Source organism: Callorhinus ursinus, unplaced genomic scaffold (genome assembly GCF_003265705.2).
Source record: "Callorhinus ursinus isolate GAN/ISIS: 27379988/994484 unplaced genomic scaffold, GSC_fseal_2.0 scaffold79, whole genome shotgun sequence".
NCBI classification, from domain to species: Eukaryota; Metazoa; Chordata; class Mammalia; order Carnivora; family Otariidae; genus Callorhinus; species Callorhinus ursinus.
This window is the reverse complement of record NW_027397141.1, coordinates 1031755-1058330: the sequence shown is the minus strand read 5'-3', so window position 1 is coordinate 1058330 and position 26576 is coordinate 1031755. Positions and strand designations below refer to the sequence as shown.

The following is a 26576-nucleotide window of genomic DNA, read 5'->3' as shown; positions in this document are numbered from 1 at the left end:
TAACATAACAATAAAAAATTTAAAAAATAATGATAGTAATAGCTTGTGATTCATTCGATAAAATAGGGATCTATGAGCCCATACTGATAATAATTTAATTAGTTAATTAATGAGAAAGGGGAGTTCTTACAATTGAATGTCACAATTGATGGAAAAATGGGGGGTAGAAAATCACAATTTTGCAACCGTCAGAGAAATTGTTGATTCAGGCAAGAATCATTCATGTACGCAAGCCAGCAGGTTAAAGTCTGACGTGGAAGAGAATATTTACTTGCCTCATCTTCCTTACAGGCTACTTATCAATGACAGAGGAAAATAGCAGCTTTCCATTACAGAAGCCTGACGGGGGTCACCTTAACGAGGCTATGTCACCAATGGTGTTTCAAACAGTCAGTACATCCTCTGAACGGGATGGGTGAGGACCCTCCAGCTCCTCTGTGGGATTCCCGCCAAGAAGCAGTGTGTGGACGCCAATGTGAGCAAACAGCAAATAAATCCAGATTGAGGGACAGTCTTCAAAATAACTGGCCTTTAAGTTTAAAATGTCAGTCATGAAAGAAAAAGATAAGCAGAGAAAATGTCCTAAATTAAAGAAGACTGAAGAGAAATGGCAACTAAATGCAGCGACCGGCCCTGAATTGGGGGGAAATCATTATGAAAGACATGGCAAGAGTGAGAGGCAAAGGGGCAGAACTCGGGTCTAGATGTTAGCGCCGCATCAATGTTTAATACTCTGACAGTTGGCTGATGTTCTGTAAGATAATGTCCTTTAGCTTAGGATGTATACCAAAGATGCCTGTGACTTGCTCTCAAATAGTTCAGAAAATATATGTCATACACACACACGCACGCATGCACGCACATGCACACACACACATATACACGTATGTGCACACATGCATGAACATGCACGTGCCCACGGGCACACAAAGGGAAGGATGCTGGGGAGTGGAAGACAGGGTGAGTGGGAGGGAGAAGCCAGAGTAAAAGAAGGGAAATGAGGAAAATGAATCTGGAAAAGGGCATATGGGAGTTCTTGGTACTAATTTTGTAACTTTAAACTTGAAATCATTTCAACATAAACAGTTAATGTTTATGTTGAAATGGGAAGCATCCCCCGCAGGGGGTCTGTAAACATTGCATGGAGTGTCTTCCTGCCAGTACATCAGGATAAGCTAACTTAGGTGCACAGTTTACGAGCAGGTATGCAGAGGCACTTGGAGACAATAGACTCAAGAGCTGTTAACATTATTGACAGTAAATCTTAAATTTTTTTATTTTTCTAAGCAGACTTAATACTCCAGATTTTGACTCTGTTGCCTGTTTCTGAGCCAAGGAGACTTTATTTCACATCTCAGGCACAGATGAGAGCACGCACTGCATTTCTGCATGAGCTGAGTCTCCAAGCTACCTGCCTCCACTTGGAAAGGTGTCTCATGGACAAAGGGATGTTTGTTCAGATCCCATAACAGACCCTACCACCTTCCTCAACTGGGAGTTTTTTGATAATATGAAGATTCAATTAGATACTATAAACAAAGTACCTAGTAAGGTATTCAAAAATTAAAAAAAATATTATCTATAAATTACACTAGCTTTTTTATTGTTACGGTAATCACCATACATTACATCATTAGTTTTTGATGTAGTGTTCCATGATTCATTGTTTGCGTATAACACCCAGTGCTCCACGCAGAACGTGCCCTCTTTAATACCCATCACCACGCTAGCCCTTCCCCCCACCCCCTCCCCTCTAGAACCTTCAGTTTGTTTCTCAGAGTCCATCGTCTCTCATGGTTCATCTCCCCCTCTGATATCCCCCCCTTCATTCTTCCCTTCCTGCTATCTTCCTTTTTTTTTTTTTTAACATATAATGTATTCTTTGTTTCAGAGGTACAGGTCTGTGATTCATCAGTCTTAACACAATTCACAGCGCTCACCACAGCACATACCCTCCCCAATGTCCATCCCCCAGCCACCCCATCCCTCCCACCCCCCACCACTCCAGCAACCCTCAGTTTGTTTCCTGAGATTAAGAATTCCTCATATCAGTGAGGTCATATGATACGAATTACACTAGCCTTTAACAACTATTTACAGCATCAAAACATTTCACAAATTCATAAAATAATATCACAACCATGCATCTTTTTCCTATATGACAGAATGGGTTAGCAACTGTGGCCTGTGGGTCAAATCTGACCCACTGCCTATTTCTGTACATAAAGTTTTATTGGAACACAGACATGTCCATCTGTATTGTCTACACCTGCTCTCTCATTATAACAGCAGAGTTGAGAAGTTGCCACAGAGACCTTATGGCTTGCAAAGCCTGAAGTGTTTATTATCTCGTCCTTTATAGAAAACACCTGCTACTTCCTGTATAAACATATACGAATGCATTGTAAATTTGTCCACCTGCTCAGACGCCAAAAGTATTTAGAATGAAACAAGACTCAGTTGTGTTCTCCTGGAATTTAAAAGCAAGTGTACACAAAAGAATGACTTTAAAATATAGGGACTCTGTTAAGATAAGAAGGATCACAATATCATTAGCCATTACATTCTCTTTCTAAATATATATTCTATCACCTGAAATAAAAAATAAAGAAAAAGCCGTTGCATCATCTTCAAAACCAGGCTATATATTAGATCTTCAAAAAAGGTATGACTTAGATGGCAGTACATTATAAATGGAAGGTCAAATAATTGAAAACTAGAAGGAAGATATTTCCAATGATAATCAATAGGGTCAATTATTTCAGTTCTTTTCTTCTACATGATATTATTCCAATCCCATGCTCCCCCCACCAGTCTCAGTTTTAAGAGAACTCAATCACCATAAGTTCTGAGAGACGAGCCGAGTAATTCCCAATGAAAAATAATCTATCGCATCTGCGCTGCTTGATTCAAGGTAAATACGTTCCTCAAGCCAGCGGTGATATGGATGTCTTATTTCCAGCTCGGAGGCATCCAACTATCTCATGAAAAGCTATCATAGGCTTCTTTTTTCCAGGAAAGATAAATGACTCAGCTCATGCCAAGCAACTTAAAGCACAAAAGATGATACATTTTAATTCACTTTAAGGTTGTTAGGAAAATGAGAACCAAGGTCTACAGAATTGCTATCAAGAAATAATGACTAGACGGAGGGGGAGACGAACCATGAGAGAGGATGGACTCTGAAAAACAAACTGAGGGTCCTAGAGGGGAGGAGGGTGGGGGGATGGGTTAGCCTGGTGATGGGTATTAAAGAGGGCACATTCTGCATGGAGCACTGGGTGTTATGCACAAACAATGAATCATGGAACAGTACATCAAGAACTAATGATGTCATGTATGGTGATTAACATAACAATAAAAAATTTTAAAAATTAAAAGAAAAAATAATGACTAGAGTAGGCAGAAGTACACATTTTGATACATAGAAATGCACCATATCTAAGTGTAGTATATAGTTAGTTACATGTTGTATAGAAATAGATACATGTACATAAAGGGCTAAGATTCACTAAGTAGATGGAGCCTATACATTGATATATACATATATGCATGTGTGTGTGTATATATAAATTTGTTCACTCCCTCTACTTCGTGGGCATTAATTCTTTATAACGGAAAGTACGTAAGAATAAAATACCACCCTTAGGTGTGCTCCAGACTTCATCTTCAGTAATGAAATTCACCCTGCTGTGGCCTAAATAATTTTGGAAGCTGTATTAATCTTTATTAGTCTTCACAAAGGAGCTTTTTTATGTTAATACTACTAGAGTGGTAAAGGTATTTTATATTTCTATCTGCTAAAAGCTTAGTTAAATTATGGTTTCTACTAGACTCCAAATTAAATTGTAGCCAATGTACAGTGTGGCAAGATCCATTCTTTATTATTCCGGGCTTTAGAATGTAAAAGATATTTCAATCCCCCTGTCGCCGGTGGCATATTACAGAGGACAGTGTTCAGAGATGGAGAAAGAAGGCATGTGTGGCATTTTAACCATAGGGGAAAAAACTTACTTTTCATTACAAATAGAAGATTCTGTGAGAGGGTGTCTTTATTTTTTTCAATTGCTCCAACAATTTCATACATTACCTATAATAAAAGAAAATGGCACGGTTACTAATGTTTAAACATGACCACAAAAATTATTTCTTTTAAAGAATAATCTGATTCAGAGGAAGTTTTCAATTATTCACCAGAGAGGCGTTTCATGTCTTCGAGTTCACGTTACACCCAAGTTCAAAGCTCCCATCCAGGTGCTCCCGTTCTGCACATCAAACAAGGGACATGTCTCCTGTTCTAATTTTCCAAGTCCCCCTCTGCTTGTGAGTTTAAGAGAAAATGGTGGTGATTCACATTCATGCAGCCCCCCTTTATTCTCGAGGACCCTCGCCTGCCCAGAAAACTCACTAAACCAGGTAGGAGGATTCCATCATGTCTAGGGAAGAAGGCGTGATTTCAGTTGAAGAAATTCAATGGTCTCTTTATTGAAAGAGTCCTTTTGGATCATTTAAACAGTTCGTCTTTAAAACGAAGAAAACATGGGGTGCTTGGCTGGCTCAGTCGGTAGAGCACGAGACTCTTGATCTCGCGGTTGTGAGTTTGAGCCCCATGCTGGGTGCAGAGAGTACTTAAAATAAAATATTGGGGGAAAATGAAGAAAACATGATTCTGAGTTAAAAACATAGACACAGACACCACACACACACACGCATATTGGACTACCTGAATTTCTCTAAAAACATTCCTAGTCTGTCTTTGCCTCTATTATGGCCTCATTTTGTAATGGCCATTCCTAATCCCACAGTAAAATTCCTGCCATACCTTGAGCGCAGTGACTACAAATTGTTCAACTCCTTCTCCCTGCAGCAACTAGCAGAACGCCTGTCCATTGGGCACATTTGATAAATATTTGGTGAAATGAACAAAAAGATTTTGATATATTATGACCAAACACCACGAAACATTGTGCCATCCATTTCATTAAAGCTTGTGCTGATGAGTCTTTCATTATCACAAGATCATGCTTTGGATCTTGTGCTTTTTGGATCATGCTTTGGAAAGTTCTCATGAATGGCACCTGTACTGGGCGACATGGAGAAAAAGCTAAAGGTCTCCCACTGAAACTCAAGTCCAGAACTTCCTCGTGGGAGAATCCTGCTGGTCAAGTCACCTAGGAACCAGCATCTCGCACACACATCCAAGGGCAAATGCTCAACTAGGGCAGTTTGATGCTTGTAGGAAGCACGACGTTTAGCACACGTTTCTACTTTATCAAGTTAACAAATCTTGAAGCATGCGAGCTTAATTATTTCTGTGATAATGGGCAAACCACGATAGCGCTCTCTCATGTGTTAAGACTATTGTCTGAAGGGCACTCCGAGTCTGAGAGCTTCTGACCTTACTCGTAAGATAGGGATGACCACAGTATTGACAGGATTTGAGTTCATAGCTCAACACAAGTTTTAGACACTGCCCACAACAGTTGGTGATTGTATCATAATATAATAATGCAAATGACTGAGAATGTGTTACACAAAATTGGCATTAGTGGAAAGTTAACACATGGTTCCAAAGAATTTTTTTTTCCTGGCCCCAAATCTGGAATGAAGTATTTCCTCAAGAAGTCCTTGCATACTTGAAGGGAAAATCAAAATGAGAGACGCCTCCCCACCAGACCCTAAAAGGTACACAGCAGCACATTATTGGTGGGCCAGTCAATGTTTATAGTTTTCAGTGGGTGGAGCTGAGAAATACACACACATACCAAACACCTATGTGAGGGTTTTTAATTATTTTTTCATTTTAAAGATAAAATAGAATCTGATTCCAAATTTGGTCTTTTAACCATGACAATTTCTTCAAGCCGATGAAGTTTAACATTGGCCTTGTCAAAGGCAATTTGAGAATCTAAATAAATGATATCCACTCATGTCCATTTATTACGTCTATATATAACCTGCTACCACCACCTTAAAATATTTCTGAATGGGGGCGCCCGGGTGGCTCAGTCATTGGGCATCTGGCTTCGGCTCTGGTCATGGTCCCAGGGTCCTGGGATCGAGTCCCACATCGGGCTCCCTGCTCAGCGGGAAGCCTGCTTCTCCCTCTCCCTCTCCCCCTGCTTGTGTTCCCTCTCTCCTGTCTCTCTCTCTGTCAAAAAAAAAAAATAAAATCTTAAAAAAAATTTCTGAATTAAGCTTTTGATTTTGAGATCATTGCAGATTCACTTGCAGTTGTAAGAAATAACATAGCATCCTGTGGGCCCTTTACCCAGTTCCCTCCAATGGTAATGTCCTGCAGAACGACCACAACCAGAGTATTGACATTAATTCAATGAAGATGCAGGACATTCACCTGAGCGCACAGATCCCACATGCCACTAAGTATGGACACACTCACCTCCCTGAAATCACTTGAACCAATTGGGAAGAGTCTGCTTCTGGCCTCTTTACTCTGTTCCATGGATCTACGTGTCTATCCCCTCACCTCTGTCTTGATTACTGAAGCTTTATAAGAAGACATTAAATTAAATGGATGAATTCTTCCCACATTATTCTTTATAAAAACTGTTTTGGGCCCCTGGGTGGCTCAGTCAGTTAAGTGTTTGACTCTTGGTTTTGGCTCAGGTCATGATCTCAGGGTCGTGAGATCAAGCCCTGTGTCGGGCTCTGTGCTCAGCGGGGAGTCTGCTTGAGATTCTCTGTTTCCCTCTGCCCTCATACCCCCCCCAAAATAAATAAATCTCTAAAAAAATTGTTTTAACTATTCTAATTTATTCACTATTCCATATAAATTTTAGAGCAATGTTGTCTATCAATAGCTCTATATCTAAACAAATTTTTGCTATGATTTTGATAGGAATTGCATTAAACCTGAGTGGCATTTTGGGGAGAAGTATTACAATGCTGACTGTCAGCGAGACTATTGACCATGCTGTGTTCTAACCCATGAACATGACATGTCTCCTATGCAGCTCTTTGCTTGCTTTCCTCATGGCTTTGCGGGTTTCAGCATATAGATCCTCCACATGGTTTGTTAGATTTATACCCATCCGCATTTTTTAGGAGCGATTGTACATGTTATTATATTTTTAATTTTGGTGCCCTTTACCAGTATATAGAAATACAGTTGATTATTTTACATTTATGTTATATCCTGTAACCTTGCTGAACTCACTTATTAGTTCTGTGAGGCTTTTTTTTCCTTTTTCCTTTCTTTTTTAGTAAATTCCTTGGGATTTTACACATAGAAAATCACACCATCTACAAAAGGACTGATTTATTTCTTCCTTTCCAATATATCTGCCTTTTATTTCATTTCTTATCTTACGGTACTTGCTAGAACTTCCAGCATTATGTTTAATAACAATGGTGAGAACAGACATCCTTGCCTTCTTTCCGATCTTAGGAGCAAAACACTCAGTCTTTCACCATTAAATATTATGTTAACTGTAGGATTTCTGTAGATGCTCTTTATCACATTGAGGATGTCTCCTTTAACCCTATTTTTCTGAGTGTTTTTATCATGAATGAATGTTGAATTTATCAAATGCTTTCTCTGCATCAATTGATATGATCATGCAATTTTTTTTCTTGTTTAGCTTGTTAACATGGTAGATGAATCTTGACTGTTTTTCAAATTATTGTACCAGCTTTGCATTTCCAGAAAAAAAAAACCAAATTATCCATGGTGGATAATTCCTTTTACATATTGTGAAATTATAGTTGCTAAAAATAAAAGTCTTCTTGCATCTTCATTCATGAGGGATACTGATCTTCAGTTCTGTGTGTGTGTGTGTGTGTGTGTGTGTACTGTGTCTGGTTTTCATACTGGGTAATACTAGCTTCATAAAATGAGTTGAGAAGCATGCTCCCTTCCATTTTCTAGATAAAATTTTGTAAGTTTAATGTTAATTTTCTTTTAAACATTTGGTAGAATTCTCCAGTGAAACCACTGGGGACTGGAACTTTCCTTTTGGGGAGATTTAAATTTTAAGTTCATTTCCTTGATGGTTATAGAGATATTGAGTGATGTATTTCATTGGGTAAATTGAGGTGGTTTGTGTTTTTTGAGGAGCTGGTCCATTTCATTTCCGCTGTTGTTTGGGACAGCTGATCATTGTATCCCCCGCCATCTTTTTGGTGTCTGCACGGTCTGCGGTGAAACTCTGTTTTATTCCTGATAGACTGCAGTTTGTGTCTTTTCTCTTCTTTGTCATTCTTTCTACAGGTTTGACATTTTCTGGTTATCTTCAAATAACCAGGCCTTTGTTTCACTGATTTTCTCTACTTTTTTCAATTTTATTGATTTCTGTTCTTGTTGCTGCCTTCTGTTTGCTTGCTTTGGTTTTATTTTGCCCTCCTTTTTCCAGGTTCTTGAGGTAGGTGTGTAGATTGTCGACTGAGACCTTCCTCTTTTCTAACGTGTGCCCTTAGTGATGTACGTTTTCCTCTCCGCACTGTTTTAGATGTGTCTAACAAATTCAACATGTACTATTTTCATTTTCATTTGAGTCAACATATCTTTTTAATTACCTTGAGACTTCCTTTTTGATCCATGGAATACACAGAAGGGCACTGTTTAGTTTCCAAGTATTTGGAAAACCGCCTGCTCTCTTTCCGGTATTGATTTTTAGTTTGGTTGCATTGTGGGAGGTAAACCCACCCTATAGAATTCCAATCTTTCTGAACTTCTTTAGTTTTGATTTATGGTCCAGCACGTGGTCTTTCCTGATACATGTTCTGCTGGGACTCAAGAAGCCTGCATACTCTACTTTCATTGGTTTAAGTGTTCTAGTGAGTAGGTCCTGCTGGTTAGCGGTGTTGTGGAGTTCTACTCTATCCTTGCAGAGATCGCTATAGGTGTCCTGTCGCGTGTCCAGAGCAGGGTGTCAACGTCTCCAGCATAAACTTCTGTTTCAGCTGGCTTCCTCTGATGCCACCTGGCAGGACAAGGGAGGCACGGCCTCATTGCTGCCACGTGGGAGAAGCCAGGCTCCCCCACTCACCACCTCTGACAGAGAAGAGGGCACTCTCGTCATTGCTGGGCAGAGAGGTGTTCTGGTCTCCTGCACCCCCCGTCACATCTTCCAGGCTGTGGGGTGAGCAGGTGGAAGGGGCTGGCATGCGTCTTCATGGCTTACCACACGGCTGCCACTGAGGGGGTGTGGGAAGAGGGGGACTGTAGCCAGGTTACCTCTGGGGGGGTGGCCAAAGTCCCAGCCCCCCACTAGGCCTCCTCTGACATCCTCTGCTGGAGCGGGGAGGTGGGGGTACAATACAAATTCAGAAACTTAGCACAGAAATCTGAAATAGGCCTATCCATTTCAAAATTGCACGCCCTAAGAGGAAAACTATTTTAATAAGTGTAACTAAGAGGTTGTGTTTGGTTTTGCTTTAAAAAAAAAATGATAGAAAACAAGGTGGCCCCAGCTAAAAAATATAATCTAGACTAAAATAACACACGTTTACTTTTTTATCCAAAAAGAACACAAGAACGTGAAGTTAATTTCGAGGAAAAGACGGAATGGGAAAGCACGAAGTCAACAAGCACTCCCGTCGGATCTCTGATAAATCTTCACCTACAGAACAACGTGCACAGGCTCCTTCCACACGGGGCACGTTCCCACTCTGCCTTCCTCCTCACTTCCCGCCACTCGGTGGCCCAGTGCCTCCCTTGGCGTCCATCTCGCCTTCCCGTCCAGCGAACTTCCCAGACCCTCCCGCTGCCAGGGCCCAGTCTGCTCTGCAGGCCCGGCGCTCAGGCAGGGCCGGACACCTCCTGAGCTCCAGCTTCAACCAGCCGCGGCGCCTGGCGGTAAACCCGTCGAGATACTGTGCCTTCTCGTCTCCAGGACAGGGGAGGTCACGTCAGCCTCTCTCTCTCCACCTCGGCCTGTCTGCCTCTCTCGAGGGGATTCGGAACATCAGTGAACAAGGTGGTGAGCACTCGGCTCTGCACCCTACCTGCTTTCCTCGTCAACGCCCCATACCCGCTTCTAGTGCTCGCCTCCGCCTTCTTCTCCGACCTGTTCCGGAACTTTGTTAGAGCGCTGATGTGAGGACTCACCACGGCCTCTAGGTCCTCGCTTTTGAGGCTGCCAACAGGGCCGCCGGTCCTGTAGCTGTCAGAATCCCATGTCACACTCCAAAGGAACTGCTTCCAAACAGAGCGAGTGTCCCAGGAGGGGAAAGCCACCTGAAGCTCGCTGCCATCTCCACCTGGGCCTCCTTGCCATCTGGACCTCGCCGACAGCAACGGCCTCTAGGAGGCAGAGGGCGCAACGGCCGCGTAGAAGAGAAACTACAGAAGCTGCAAAACTCAGTGGGACCAACGCCCCTGGTTCTCGGGCATTCAAAGGGAGGTGAGCCTCAAAGCCTAGTGGAACGCACACAGAACTTTCTATGGAACGGAAACAGCCTAGGAGAGACTCAATGTACCCTAGAAATCGCGCATGGCTTTGTGAGTCTGTGCCCTCCGGGGAACAGAGCCAGGTCCGTCCTGTCAGCCACGCCCCCGAGGAGGAGGGACTGACGGAAGGGTGCTGTCGGAGCGGCGGGAAGCGGGGAGGCCTTTCTCCATCACTCAGGTCAGCTCTCTCGCTGCCCTGCCTTGCCTGTCCTTGCTGGTTTAGTATTTGGGGGTGAAAGGCCCGTCTTTACATAACTGGACCTCAGGCTTTATTTTTTTTTGCCTCCTAAGGACTAGAAGATAGGATTCATGTGTTAAGTGGCAACGTCCTTCATGCATGTAATGGAGACATTTATATGCATACAGCCCAATACCAGTGTTTAAGGAAGCCATCTACGTATTCAAAGATTCATTTGGAATGAGTCTGTTCAATGAAAAGACTCCAAAGGAAACAGCATTTTGCTTGTGTTTCAGCAGTCAGCAAGATTCATAGATTCATGCAAATGCTTCAGCCTGGGGGTCCAAGGAGGAGCAGGAGGGCAGGTGAACCAGGGATGGGGGGCGGGTGTGCTGTTTTCCCGCAAGTCCTTGCTGTTAACACTCCGAGACCGCAGTACACACAATCAAAAGATACATTGAGGTCGCCGAGCTGGGCTCTGTGTGCTCTTTACACCTGCAGTGCAGCTCCCCCTGCAGGTGCCGGGCCAGGCAAGGCTGTGAAATGTGTGCTCACCTGAGTGCCTACTGGGTGCTAATACCTTAATACCTTCAGTGTTTCTGAAAACAGGCTTCACAGATTACCTACAGGAGAGGATTCTCTGGGGCTTAATACACATGCACACACTTTGGACTTCCCCGGCCCTCTTTAATCATCATTTATGGGAGTGGAACCAAGGAACCTGCATCTCTAACTCGCTCCCCAGTTGATCCTGGTGCACATGCAAGGATGAGAAGCGCGGCTCCAGGTACCAGCAGCGCAGGCTGCTCTGTGAACTCCGTCCTCCCCTGGGATGCTGGCGGCGAGCAACGGAGCCCAGCCACGGGGTTTGCCGAGGAATGTTTGATGTAGTGTCATGATGGGAGGCGATACTGGCATAGCTAAAAATCGCTGATAAGTTGAAGATGAGACGACACTATAATTATACTCATTGCCAACTTTTTCCTTAGGAGAGTCAGCATTTCTAAAAAGCTGTTCAGAAAGGGTTTTCAAATATTTTTACCTGAGACAGTGGCAAGAGAACCCGGTACTTTTTTAACACCTCTGCTTGCTGGGGTACCCTGCATAAGCCATAAACAGCGCTGGCAGTCTGGGGACAGAAAATGAATAAAAGTGTGCTGCGGCAGAAGGGAAATGCACCCAGGGCTATAACAAAGACTTCTGATTCTAGTGTCCACCCGCCAACCGAAAACCCACTTACGGGACGTGGACTGTGACCATTAGCTGTGGGCATGACATCATCAGCTTCTCTGGAAGTCGGTTTCTTGTTTATTCAAGGTTAAGTGCCCTGAGGTCAGTTCCCACTAAAGTCTGGTGACTTTGCCAGCACAGCCCGCAATACAGAACATTATTTTAAGGGAACGGGAGCAGGCTATGTACGAACATGGTAAACGGGCACGGGTGGATATCATCCACTTAGACTTTCGAACTACCTCTGATGTAGCTAGTAGCCAAGGTTACTAAATATCACCATCGTTTTGAGGACACTGTCAGGGTTCAAAGACTACATCCGGGAAAAAAAAATCAAGGAAAATAGCTAGGGCAAGTCTTTTTATAATCTTTTATATTTTACAGACACCTTACAAAATACAATACATGTGTATTTATAAAATTGGGAAAACAATAAAAATAATAAAGTAAAAATTACTCCTTTTCTCAGAGATAGCCAATATTAACCTATGTATCATCTATCAAATCCATCCTTGTCTAAACACGCCCTTTTAAAAAAATAACGCCCGGCCGCACATTGTGCTTAGTAATGTCCCGTCCCATCTACACACTGCCCCTTGTCTGCCCGGCGGCGCTCAGACACAGCCCTCCAGCGGGGCTGTGGCAGGGACCACGGGCAGAAGACTGGAGGGTAGGACCCTTGGAGACTCTTTTCCTCCCCAACACATGGGTTCCATTCTCACCCCAGAGCTACCTCCTGTTCCCTTCTTTTCTCCAGCCTCCGAGGAGGTGAGTGCGTCCACTGGGACACATCTCTGGGTCACCTCAATGTCTCCTGTCTGTCTCCTCAGCGTCTCCTGTGGAACCCATCGCTGTACTCCTTCCCCCTCCTTGAGAATCTGGCACAGCTTTCTTTCCAGACTGCATCCTGACTGACCTCCAGCATTCCCAGTGGCTTGCTTTGTCTACTGCTGTCTCAGTGCTGACGGCTCAGATGCTCCCACCTGCTTGCAGCTCAGGAAAGGACAGGGAGAGACACCGTGCTCATCACTGTGCAAAACACCTGAAGAAAGAGAAGGAAGCTCTTGAAGGCGAAGAGGAAAGAAAGCAAAGAGAGTGACGCGGGGCCGGAAGGGGCTGATGGAGGGCAGCAGACAAAGCGACGAGAACCCATCATTCTAGAAAGAGCAAGTGTGATAGGAGAGCTCATCCAGGCCCACAAAACGACTCACGTGGAGTGAGCAGAATGGGTCTCGGCACACGGGCAGGGAGGCAGAGCCTCACGGGCTAGAGGAGAAAGGCATGAGAACAAGCAGGGCACCGCAGTGTAGGCTGGAAACACCAATGTGACAACTCTCGATCTTAGTCCGGGCGGAACCGGAGAAGGACCTGGGTGCCAAACCACAGTGCAATCTCCCCCCCTGGGGGGGCGGGGAGGCCTTTTATGGCCTCACTCAGAGATTCACTCCTTAGACTGCAAGTGCCTTAATTTCCCTTTGTTCTCACTCTTACGGAGCTTATCTAGAGTCCGTCCGCGCTACAGACACTGCGTTAGGACGAGGGGGTTTTCAACAGCACGCACGTTCTACCTCATACGGCAGTAAGTTGAGGATAAACCGAATTGTTAACTATATTATCACACAAACAATGTCTTTCTAATATGGAAATTTGTATTTCCATACAGATGAAGTGCTAAAAGTTAGAGTTTCTGTAAGGAAGCTACCTTCATTGACAATTCAGGCATTTTAGGATCTCCCAGATGATAGCAGGGAGAGCTTTCCTGAGTTTCTGCAGCACGGGTATTTGAAGTGTGTGTGTGTGTGTTTACTTTATCTATCTACTGTAATTGATTCCTATATCCATGTCTACCTCTATGGGTCTATTGCTCTCGTACTTAGTTCGAGGACACAGCAGTTGCTTTATAAAGCATGCAAATATGGCCATAAATCCTTTTCCACAACTTCTCCCTACTGTCTCCTAAGCTAACTGGGAGGGGGCTTCATGGGACCCCTCTCATAGGCTGACACTGCCCCACCACTTAGGGAGACATTGCAAGCCGGTGTTTAACTCCACCGAGAAGCACAAAATCCGAAGCAGGCAGGCGAGGGGGGGATGGGGGCACAGGAATAGTGCTGCAGTGGGTTGGACTCTCCTTGTCAGCTCCTGAAAGTGGAGGGCACAGGGCATATAAGGTTTTTGATGACATACAAAGGCCATGGTGAAGTTCCCTTATGTGGTCCCCAAGCCCGAGTTCGGTGACATCCTGGCCGACAGGACGGGAGCAGGGACTGTGGCAGGAACAGAGCCCAGCACAGAGAGTCTGTGTGATGAACCCCAGCAACCAGGGCCATGGGGGGCAGCCAGCCCGGAGGGTCCGCACCACCCCGGCAGGGGCAGAGTGTCTCGGGGACACACGAGAGCAGCCTGGCAGAGCGAGCCCTAAACGCTGAAAGGCATTGTTTGTGGGAAACCGCTGAGATGCCGTGAGACCACGCAGCTCAAGAAAAGAGAGAAAGCAGGACTGCTGAGGCCACTGAACAGACAGCATCCTCTGCGGTGGAAGCAGGAGGGGCCTCGCCTTTCAGTTAAGTTTGTAATGACGATTATTAACAAGGACTAGAAGTTCTTCGTTACGGAACTGAGTCTGTGAGTGCCAATGAAAGCAAATGAAGGACGTCCTATTACTGGACAGAGACCAGAAATATCACTGGAGCTGCCTGGATTTTTATCTGGTTCCAAGGAAAGGACTGTCTCTGCTGAACATATTTTAAAAAGCAGTGTGAGCCAAAAATAAAATTGAATCTGATTACATCCCCCGAGTTGCTTGTTCAACTCCCAGGTACATGAAGAACAAGAGTGTGAAAATGATCTGGAAGATCTGGTCTTTAGAAGGGAAAGGGACGTTTATTCTTCTACCGGGGAGACAGAGGTTGGTGGCAAAATTGGTTAAAAGAGCGGTTTATGAGCAGCTGATAAGGACAGGAGCCACCACGGCTGCGAGCCTGTCCGTAACTAACAAGTGCAATAAGGTTAATCGCCTGTAACTTTGAGCAGTTACCGGAGAAACGAAAAGATCAACGGAGCAGAGACAGTTCATACACTTTTAAGTAAAACCGCTCATTCATTCCTTAACTGGTAACTAGAGCCTCTTCGGCCAGCCGGCGTCAGGAGCCGCGAGTGAGGGGCCGTGAACTAGGGTCCCGGGGCAGGAAGGGAGCATTCGGATTCAGGAGTAAGGAGGGGAGAGGGGGGCTGGTATTTGGCAATTAACTGGGTTTCTGATTTTACCATGAATTGAAAAGTGGGACAAATACGGGAAATCAGTTTCACTGCTTTACTTTTTTGAAGTGAGTTGAGAGGGAGAGAGAGAGAGAGCGTGGGAGGTGGTTTGGGAATTGAGTGCAGTTCGCTTCTGGATCTGCTGAGCTGAAGATGCCAGCCAAGGAGAGATCTTAACAAGCACATATGCAGGCGTGAAGCCCACAGGCAAATAGACTGGAGTTTCGGGACTCATGTCATGCAGAAAAGGGAATCTTGAGGGTATATAAAGTCCTAGCAGGAGACATAAAATACTCTCCTGGGAAACACTGATATTTATGGAAGGGAAGTAAATTCACTTATTAGTCGAATTCATAATCCCTTTCACGTGATGCAAAATATGATCTCTAGAGATCATATCACCGGGATTACCAGGTGATAAAAACTCAAAAACTTTGGACTATCCTCTTGAATATAAGGCATCACATCGGAATGTATGTAAAGATTGGATTTTAGGAAAAGAAATGAAAGATTGTTTTCAGGCAAATACAAATGGGTCTGATAAATTTTCATGCGTGGTTTCAGCTTTCTATCTGAGGTTTGCTAAAAAGAGTCTCAATTTCATGTGTAGTGGTAAACTGATCTCTCTATAGCCATCAATATTTATAGGTAGAGCCTTCTACTTTTTACTTTTCCATTAAGTGATTCTATCTAACAGTATTGCTTGCTTTCATTCTCATTCACTTTATGTTATAAATACTAATAAACAAAGAAAGTTAGGAGCACACAGTATTACGGTTAAGGGTCCTTATCTAGCATCTGAATGTAGACATTGCCTTGAAATTTCCATATCTGAAATTAATGAATATGTCTCATTGGTTCCTTTTAAGGAAAAAAAAAAACAATCAACTAACAATAAGATGTCAATATTCTAGGAAACCTAAAGTTCCTTATTTACAACTTTCTGTCGGTCCATGAAGATAACAGAACCTATTAAATCCCCAAAGAAACAGTAAGATTCCCTGAATGAGAGCCTGCATTTTCTCTTCCAAATGAAACCCTGGATAAGGAAACATTTATCAGGTCTCCTAGAGAAATTTACACCAGAGGCAAAATTGATAAGAGCAACGGAGCACCGGGGGCCTTGTGGACTTAATTTTTATTTTTCCAGGAGTCTGCCCAAGAGGTGAGCAAATACAGATGTAAATTAAGCTCACTTTGTGTGGGTCAAGATATCTTTGTCAAATAACTTTTAATAGTATCCATTTGGCTTAGACCAGACAGATTTCATTGTTACATCTGGGGATTCTGCCTGGAGAAAAGAGAAATAAATGGAAGGCTCCCTATTGATTAGTTCATCTCCTTTTTCTTTTGATTTTAAAGGTTCATTTTCCGAGTCTTCTTGGGCACATCGTGTCTCCCACAGATCTCCAGGGTGAAGGCCAGTTGACAAGCTACAGAAGGCGTTCCTGGTGCAGGTGGATTTGGGAAATTGAACAGGCCACCATTACCCCTGCGTATGTGTAATGTAAATACATCTGAGGGGCAAAGAGGCTTGTTGTCATCAGTATGTCATCTAGAATCTACTGCAGTATCTCTACTTCTCAGATCTGAGTAACAGCCACCTTAACGGATAAATTTCAGACTTAATTTATCCAGTGACAGGGGCAGATCTTATTCAAGGAGAAGGAAAAAAAAAATCAGATGTTTCACAGACTGGCCGCAAATCAGCAACATCATTCTTCCCCTACATGATTTCTATCAGCAATGTTTTAGTAACATGGTTCTCATAAAGGTCTGTGGAAATCAGCGACATGCACACTAATGATCAAGGCCTGTCTGGGATTACAACATGCTCTGCGGGAACGGAAAAAGGAATCCTGATGAAAACAATCAAAATCCACCCACAGAAAGACACATCTACAAGCGGATTATATAAAGGCACTCTGCATTTTCAAACTGTCAGAAAATTACATCTCAGAATATATAGTATAGAAATTGCAGAGAATGCTTTCATTTCCTTCAGGCAAACAATAATGGAAAGGATCTTCTAAAATGTGCACTAAAATTTCACACACCTCTTTGCTCCATTAAAATATTAGTCAAAAAGCAAAATGGTAAAGAACATAATTTTTACAAAAATTCTCTTAGATCTAGGTAGAGCTACTTAACATGAAAACAACCTGTATATGCAGTGAAAAACATTAAGTAAGTTAAAACATTATCTAAATGTTTTCTCTTCTATTACAATTTTCACAGATAGAAAAAATATCTCTATTTCTGCTGAAGTTTTTCAAGCATGATAGGAAGAAAATACTACAACTTTGGTGGTTATGTTTTCCCTATCACCTGCTGAAGTGATATTAATTATGCTATGAGAAATAAAAATAAACATTCTAACATAACTTACAAAGCTTTCCTTCAGGCACTGAGCACATTAATAAGATATAAAAATTAACAAACCTATTTTTTAACTAATGAGGGACACTCTATCACTAACTTAATTTGAGCAAGTCAGTTGGGCCCCTAATATTCTCGCCTGAAAATATAGCCAGTTGATAGATGATCCCCGAAATATTTTCTAGTCCTCAAAACTTGTTATTGATGAGTTCAAAATCCTGCCAAATACAGTGGTACTTCTTCATGGAGAGACCTTCAGCTATTGTTGGGGGAAATATGACTCATATTTGATGGAACATCTCAAAAGAATCATACATGCCTTGATTTCTTGCCCAATACGTGACCCTCAGAACAAGTTTATGAGGTTCACAATTATATTCTCCTGAACTGCAAACTTTATGGATGTGGAAACTGAGGGGTCAGTGTCCTCAACGTCCTGGTGATGGAGTCCCCATGGGCCCTGCAGAGGTTCTCTATCATAATACACGGATCCTGTGACTACAGACAACAAGCTCTTGAAGAATTTCACACATACTATGGTGGAGATGGGGAAATACGTGGTCCTCGAAATGGAAAGCGAAATACGGTATTGTGACCTACCACCCTGTGGTGGGTTCAGTAGTGTACCCTCAAATTTCATGTCCACTCAGAGCCACAGAATGTGACCTTATTTGGAAATAAGATCTTTCAAAGATGTCACTATATAAGATGAGGTCAGGGTGGATAGGGTGGGCCCTAAATTCAATGCCCGATACCTTCAGAAAAGAGGAGGGGACAGAGAGCTGTGAAGACAGAGGCAGAGATCGGGAATTGTGTCTACAAGCCAAGCGATGTTGATGGCTGGCAACCACCAGAAGCCAGGGAGAACCTTGGAACAGAGTTCTCTCAGACTCCGCTGAAGGAGCCAACCCTGCTGACACTTGATTTTGGATTCTGGTCTCTGGAAATGGGATAAATTTCTGCATTTCAAGCCACCCAGCATGTGGAACTTTGTTAAGTCTCCCCCAGGAGACTCGTGCATAGCTGTTCAATCTTTGGCGAACCACTGAACTTCACCAAGGCTGACTTGACTGGAAAACTGACATAGCAACGTTTATACACAAGGCCTCAGAAGCACTCTGGAAGTCAGAAAATGCCACGCTAGCATCACCCATCGCTACTGATTAGGGAGGAGAGAGATGAGTGAAATGTAGATTAGGCCAAGAACCTGCTCCTAAGATGGATAAGGCCTGGAAGGACGGGGAAGGGGCATTTCAGGTGAAAACCACATGAGCAACAATACAGGTGGAGAAATGTTGGGGTCACTTTCAAATGAATCAAATGTGGTAAAGAAATTCCATAAAGTTATGAATTAAAACCACTCCCTTCTCTTCTAATCTGTGAATTTGAGCCAATGGACACGGGCATTGGTTCTGGGGGCTGCTGTGACAAATGACCACAAACCGGTTGGCTCAAAACAAGAGGAATTTGTTCTTTCACAGTTCTGGAGGCCAGATCTCTGACATCGGGCATCTTTACACTCCTGGAGGCTCTACAGGACACGCCTTCCTTCCTTTCCTAGCTTCTGGGGGTCCTGGAGCTTCCTGCCCTGGGGCCGCATGTCTTCTGTCCCCGCCTCCTTGCTTGTATGACCTCCTTCTCTCTCCCATCTCTCTCTCTGCTTCCTTCTCAGAAGGATACTTGCCCTTGGATTTAGAGCTCCCCCAGATCATCCAGGGTGATCTCCTCACCTCGAGATCCTGGACTTCATTACATAAGCAAAGGCCCCTTTTCCAAATAATATTCTATTGCCAGGGTCTAGGGATAAGCACATGGCCCTATCTTTTTGGGGGGCCACCATTCAGCCCACCGCAATATTAAGGGTTTGGGGAGAAAAGGAGGCCGAAACACAGACACATCATCTCAGGCAAGAACGATATCACCAGTTTGATTTTCCATAAACCAGGCCGGTCATACAGGACACCCATCTGGGATCCAAAGAGAATCATTTTGTGTTAAAACAAATTATCGCCATAAACAACTTTCAGACAAAGACCTTACGAGCAGAAAACAAACGTCAGATAGGCAAGTATCATATATTTTATAACTATTACTTTGACCTGTATTTTCATTAATTTAATTTTTATTACTTCAGATAGCTTTAGTATCTCCTAATCTATTCACTTTTCTCACATTAAAATTTAGGACCTTCAAAATGCTATTTCCTTTTAGAGTTAGTTCAGAATCACCTTAATGGAAATTCAAATTTCCTGAGAGCCAATGTCTTTTTCCAAATCATAATTCTTCTTTCTCTCAAGATTCTTAATTTTAAAAGCCAATAAAATTAGACACACTTCTGGATTTAATGCATATCCATCATTTAAATCACCATTGGAAGTTTAAGACAATTCCTAAAACAGCTAATCCATATATGATTTAAAATTTGCTAAAACAAATAACAACAAAAAAACCCCCTCAGCCTTCTTTAATTCAGATCCATGCTCATTAATGAGACCCTGTTAATATTTCATGCATAGCCTCTTCCCATTTACTTTAAAATATTTCTGTAATGGAGATTGGAAAACACACAAGGCTCCTATGACTAATGAAAAATTCAAATGTGTTTAGGAAAGATCTTCAGCTATAATTTAAATAATGTTGCTTAAACATTTCTAAAAGGACCTAGGAGCCTCTGCTCCAAACAGGATTCAGAAGCATGGCGGGGTCTCAGAGTCAGAGCAGAAGAGTCCTTCCTGGCAGGCTGGATGTCAGTATCATCACTGGCCACAACGCTCATCCTTCCTGTGAGAGGTAAGTTTTCACTTGCGAAACCAGGTAACCCAGTCACAGAAGAGCACGTGGTGATCCGAGCGACGCTCTAGCCCATCCATCTGGCCAAAGAAGAGGCCACAAAGAAACCTAAGAACCCCAGAGCTACTGAGCTCCTTCCCTGGGATCAGCTTTATCACCAAAGGGCCCTTCAGGAATGCTCATACTACTGTCCAAAACAGATCGTGCATGCTGTTTCTAAACCAATTAGCTCTTTGCTATGTCTCTTCATTTATAAAATGCAGAGTACGCTGCTTTCCTTGAAAATGCAGTAGCTCAAAATTAAATATATGTAGCTACATCTGATGATTAGAAAGGCATATGGCTTGACATATTGCCACAAATTACATATAATCTATACTGTAACATGTGAATGAGTCCTCAGGGAGTCCTTGGGCTAAGACTCATTAGATCTCAGTAAAATGAAAGATTTTTATAAAACCACAAAATTGACTCCAATTATGGAAAATCCTGCTTAAAACATAAAGGCACTTATACATAAAAATTCATAATTCCATGGGGTTTGGCTCTGTGGCAGCTAATCAATTGACTGGCTCTGCTCTGCTTTATTGCTATCAGAGCTCAGTGAAATAACTGTATTTATTCAAACCGTTCATTGTTTTTCCCCAAATTTAAAAAAAAAAAACTTGAAACTGGAATTCTATTAAGTGGTTGTAGAATAATTTTTGAAAGTAAACATAAAATAATTAATAAACAAAATATTATTCCAAAGCTTGGTCCCATTCTGTTTAATGCAATTAGCACTTATTGAACAATCTGATATATCTCCAAGATTCAATACGAGGCGGGCCACGTATAGACGGACTTAAGATAGCTTCCATGAAACTCAGAGGAAAATGGGAAAGTAGTTTTCCAAAATCACTACTTATGTCTTACCATAATATTTCAGCTAAATCCTATAAATTAATAAATGCTCAATATGAAGAAAATATAGATTAAAAATTCAAATCCAGGACTAGAAGTTTCGCTACCATTATAAAAAATGTAAAAGGCTAAATCTCTCATACGTAAAAGGTAGTTAATAACACTCTAGGAACGTGCGTGTGCGTGTGTGTGTGTATAAAATCTTGCACTGAGGCCCTCTCCACGGCCATTCACCCCTCAGTCCTTCCCACGGCACCATGATACGACGACGTCTCCCCGGGGCGCTCCTGGACGACCTGTTCCACTCAGGTGTGCCTCCTGCTGACCCCATACCCCCTTCTTTTCTCTTGGTTTCCATGATTCAATTCCCTGCTCCTTTTCTCCATCTTCTCCATGTTCTTCCTGAGGTAAATTACCAAGATACACACTTCCACAAATATGTCTATGTTTCTAAAAACAACCAACCTCTTTTACTTGTCACATCCTATTGAAGTTTCTACTAAAAACTTCGAATTCGAAACATCCACACTGAGTCTCTTTCCTTCCAGACTGCCTCTTCTCCGGGATTCCTCTCGTGGTTGGCACTGGCACCATCCATCCACAGAGGGGAGAGAGAGACGCCTGCCATTTCAAGTTATGGCCCCTCCCCTGCTTGGGACATCCCATCAGGCAGCACGGCAGCCTCGTCTTCAGAACACCCCCTCTGCGATCCTCTGCTATGGTCCAAAGGCAGTTCTCGCTTGAGCGTTCCCATAACCACCTTCTTCTGTCCCCCAATCCACCCTCTACCGTGTCCTCTGTTTTCCTTACTTCATCCCCCACACTGTCTGAAAATATGTGGGGAGTTAACACCGTCGAGAGGACAAAGCCCTGAGTAGTACATGTATATTTATTCATGAATTGGTCCAAAAACAGTTTTTTTCAAGACTTATCTCCAGCCAATCTCTAGAGACTTAACTGTACTTCTTGTACCGTTTCCCAAACGCAGGGTGGGTGGACATGGCAGAAGGGCCCACAGCACTCTCAGCAAAAGCCGCCTTCTTGCACTGCACACGTTAGAAGGTGGGAAAATTCCCAGGCTTCCTTGCAGCTAGCAACTGATTGTTCTTTAGCTTCTACCAGTCTGGCACTACTGCTCAAGATTCCGAAGGTAGGCGTGGTGGAGGCCGTGCTTCAGTTGCGTCTCCTGTGTGTCTCATAAGCATGTTATGATGATGCTATCTTCTCTGGCAATGGAGACCTCCCGGCCTGGTCACTGGCTCACTGACTTCTCTGTGCTGACTACCAGTGGACGGGCACTTTCCCGGTGTCAGCCGTGGGTGGCGGGAACTGAGGGTCAGTACCTGGGGCAGCAGGTTCTCCATTTGGCTGGAAACCTCTGGATCAAAGACGAAGTCACAGTGATGTTGGAAGCCCCGTCCTGTGGTGTGGTTTCGAGTCATTCCTGAATGTTCAACTTAGAGTCTCCCGACAATTATCTTCCTATACCAAATTATTTTCCACTCGAACAGCGATAGTGGACTCTGCCCTAGGCAACGGAGTCCTGGGGGATGGACATGCCATTCAAAGGTCCATGTCTCCACCAGAATGCTCCCTCCCTTTATCCTTACTGAGCTCTAACATCCCCAAAGGCCTGGGCCACATTTGACCTCCTCTAGAAAATATTTCTACACTTTCTCTGGGAGCCGAATGATTGCTTCCTTCTCCAGGGTAATACAGAACTTGGTTAACATTACCCATGTTATTATAAGCAAATTATATCATAATTATTTGATAATTTGCCTTTTCCTTATTTGTCAACAGTGAGATATGTGAGTGCAAGGAATTTGGTTTCTTCATCTTTGCTTCTCTAACACTCTCAGTGAACAGGGACTGAAATGACCTGAAACACACTGACTGGAGGTTTCACCCTCCGAGAGGTAACTTCTGCTAAGCGCCAAATGGGGGAAACCCAGGGGCCACAAATTCATAGGCGGATGACAGTAACCATAGATGGGCCTGGATGGAAGGTAAATGGAATGTGGATTTGAGTATCAAAAAATGGATATGATGTGACCTTGTGAAGAGGACAAGGAGGGTGCTCTAAGCTGGAAGCAGGAGGAGTGGGGGCCCCCAGGGGTGCGGAATGCAGGAGACAGTGAGTGAATTAGAAAAGTCACCTGAAGAGAGGTTTCGGCTAAGGGGGTTGTGACACAGAAGTCATGGCTGAAATGAGTGGCATCAGCTCAGAGAGGCCTGGGATATCAGCCCAGAGCCTAAGGGGTGTGAGGTTTTGTAGACAAGTAAGGGGGGTCCTTGAAGGTGTTCAAGAAAGAAGCACCTTTTACTAAGCCGGTTAGGGAACTGAGAGAGGGTGGAGAGTAGCTCTCTTTACTCAGGTTGACATGCTGTAAGAAAAATAACTTAATACCAAAACTACACTGAGGGCAAGTAAAGTCAGAAGACGAATATCTGCTTGGATAATGAAGGGATCCCAAAGTTCAGAGCAGAGCTGTCTGTATTAAAACCAAGGCGCTTTTGCTCACATTATGTTATAATCTGGGGAACAGTACAGAAGGATCTGACCACCTGATTCATCACCCACATTCTGAAGATGCAAAGTCCTTCTCAGGTTATAATAAAAGAGCTTAGAAAAGTAAAAATGTGTGGGTTGTTCGCCCAACTTCCATTCATTGAAATAATAAACTCTAAAATGTCTAAAACTTGAAAGCTTGTCCTGAAGACATTTGGTCCCCTAGTGTACGTGCTATATCATATGCCGCTCTCTGCACTTACCCTTCCTGCGTAGTGCATGGTAGTGAACGCCGTACCCTGGTCTTTGAGTGCCATGTTCCCGTTCCCATCCTTCATGGGGGAATAGACCGCGTTTGTGTTTGACGCTTCGAGGAGACTCTGTAGCTTTTTGGGAAGATTTGGTTCCATTGACCAAATCATCTGACTTTCTTCATCCAATAAAGACAGAAATCCAGATGGCTTCTGAAAATCAAGAAAAGATAGTATTTTTCTTCTATTACTCAATTTGATGGTTTTGTTATTATTGTACATGTATGCTCATTTGTATTTTCATTATGTTCATATAAGCACTCAAAAAATGAATTAGTCTACTTTTAATACACGTCTATGTTTGCTCACTACTGTATCCCCAACACCCAGCAGAATTCTGATGCAATGTAGACCCCAAACAGTATCGGTTGATTAATAATTGATAATGAAAAAATCAATTAAAGAGTGTGTTTTAATGTCATTCAAACACCGGAGTTACTAAAAATTATATTCTCATCTCAAAAAGAAAACTAAACTTTCCAACTAAAGGAGAAGTGTAATTTTTCTTGACCTCTAACCCGTATCGACCACTTCACAGTTATGATGGGTCAAGTAACTTCTCCAAAAACAGAACCTACAATCATTTGAGTCATAAAAATTGTAGAAAAACCCTATTCAGCAGGAAGTAGAAGTGACTATAATATTCCAATATTAAGACCTAGAAAAAATAAAGTTGGAAGTTATAACATGTAAAATTCAAATTAGAAGTCTGACAGTTTATAGCTGTCAAAGACAGAAGCTAAAGTCATGTATAAGCAACCACTTAAAATTAACCTCACATGAAGGGAAACGCTGCTTGAAAGAACTTCTCCATTTACCCTGACAGTTCGTTCCCCACACACAGAACATCACTGTGCCTGCGTGGTTTACACATCAGGTGAGTAACTCTGACCCACTGCTGTGCTGTTTATCTTTTCTTCCCTAGGAAAGTTCTTCTGTTGACATGTCAAATCTACCTTTAAAAATAAATTTGTATTATTTATTTACCTCATTCTGTCATATATCTGAATTCTTCACATCAACTCAAGTGTGCTTTTGGAAGTGTGAATACCATAAAATAATTCTTCTCAGGAAGTGAAGAGGTCTCTATTGGCCCCTATAGCCATTCGGTTTGTATTTTGACCCAAGGTCACCAAACCAAACCACCACAGGCGTCTCATATTATTCATCTGGCCAAGAGAAAGTTGTTTCTTTGTGGCTGAAATGTTGTAGTTGCTTTAAGCCTTTTGGAGTTTCCTGCTCATGGTAAAGAAAATGCAAAGACTGTCTACAGTTGTCTCAGAGCTCCAAATGTCGAGATCCTTCCAGTGCCACCCACAGAGAAGAAAGGCTGGAAGTGGCAGTCATGGGAAGGACCTATGCCTGGTGGGGGCTCACGTACCAGGGGGAGCCCTTCGGGAGACGTTTGGCAACTGAAGGACCATCTCTGGAATAAGCAGATAGACAGCCTCCCTGAGAAGGAAGGAGAAGAATGACTGATAAAGGGGGAAGGGGCACTAGGAAGGAATTGGGAAGGCCTGCAAGAAGCAAGTTGACCCATCTCAGCAAACGACCTAGGTCACTAACACCTCCGGGGACTTGTGTTACCAACACAGAAATATATCTGATAAGGGGATGTGGTGAAGGAAGTCCAATGTATGGTACATTCTCAGAGAACCAGGGACCCTATAAAGAGTCAGAGGTGAACAAAATAAAAGTATGGGTACACAAAATGGATGGAGAGAGGCCCTAAAAGAAAAATCAATGAGGAGTTGGCAGAGGACTGGTCTTGCCTGGGATTTGTTGAAAGATCAGATTCTTCATTTCAATGTATAGCATCCTATTTGCTGAAGAGTAAGATGTTGATCCACAAGATCAGCGGCTACTTCTTTACCTGTGCATTTGAGCATCACACCATGACACTCCTCCATATACTGTTACACTTACCCCCCCACACACACACACGCATGTGAGCACACACAGGCACCAAGTGGAAGGGTGAATGGGCTAGTTAAGGATGTTACAAATGCATCCATATTTTGGGGGCAGTGACAGACCTTTTTGGAGGCTAGAATTTAGAGCTCTAGTGGGTGTTTCAGTAACTCAAAGTCAAGGCCCCAAGTAGTATAAGGGAAGGGATCACTTCCAAAATAGCCCACAACAAGATATATTTTTTTAATTCTACCAAATATTTTATTTTTTAAATTGTTTTAAAAATTCAATTAGCCAACATATAGTACATCATTAGTTTTTGACATAAGGTTCAGTGATCGATTAGTTGTGTATAGCACAAGGTATTTTTTTTATTATTTTTTTTAAAGATTTTATTTATTTGAGAGACAGAGAGAGAGAGAGAACGAGCAGTGGGGAGGGGCAGAGGGAGAGAGAGGGAGAAGCGGACCCCCCGCTGAGCGGGAAGCCCAACACGGGGCTCCATCCCAGGACCCGGAGACCATGACCTGAGCCGAAGGCAGACGCTTAACTGACTGAGCCACCCAGGCGCGCCAGCACAAGATATTTTTTTAAAGCGTTACAATTTGGATTGTCTCCAAAAGTTTTAAAATTCATATGTATTATGTTTTTTGGATGTCTGATACAAAGCCATGAAAGAATGGTGGTAATCAA

The 26576-nt window shown here is 43.0% G+C and overlaps 1 protein-coding gene across 4 annotated transcripts in view; it reads right to left on the bottom strand.

Annotated features, from left to right (window-relative positions):
- Positions 1-26576, bottom strand: part of MYO16 (myosin XVI) — a 593786-nt gene that overhangs the window by 151095 nt on the left and 416115 nt on the right. For all 4 annotated transcript variants that reach the window (XM_073887420.1, XM_073887418.1, XM_073887419.1 and 1 more), the window contains exons 23-24: positions 23925-24125; positions 4015-4090 (exon numbers count right to left, since the gene is read on the bottom strand). In XM_073887420.1, the coding sequence (XP_073743521.1) occupies positions 4015-4090; positions 23925-24125 (277 nt within the window). The remainder of the gene's footprint in view (positions 1-4014; positions 4091-23924; positions 24126-26576) is intronic.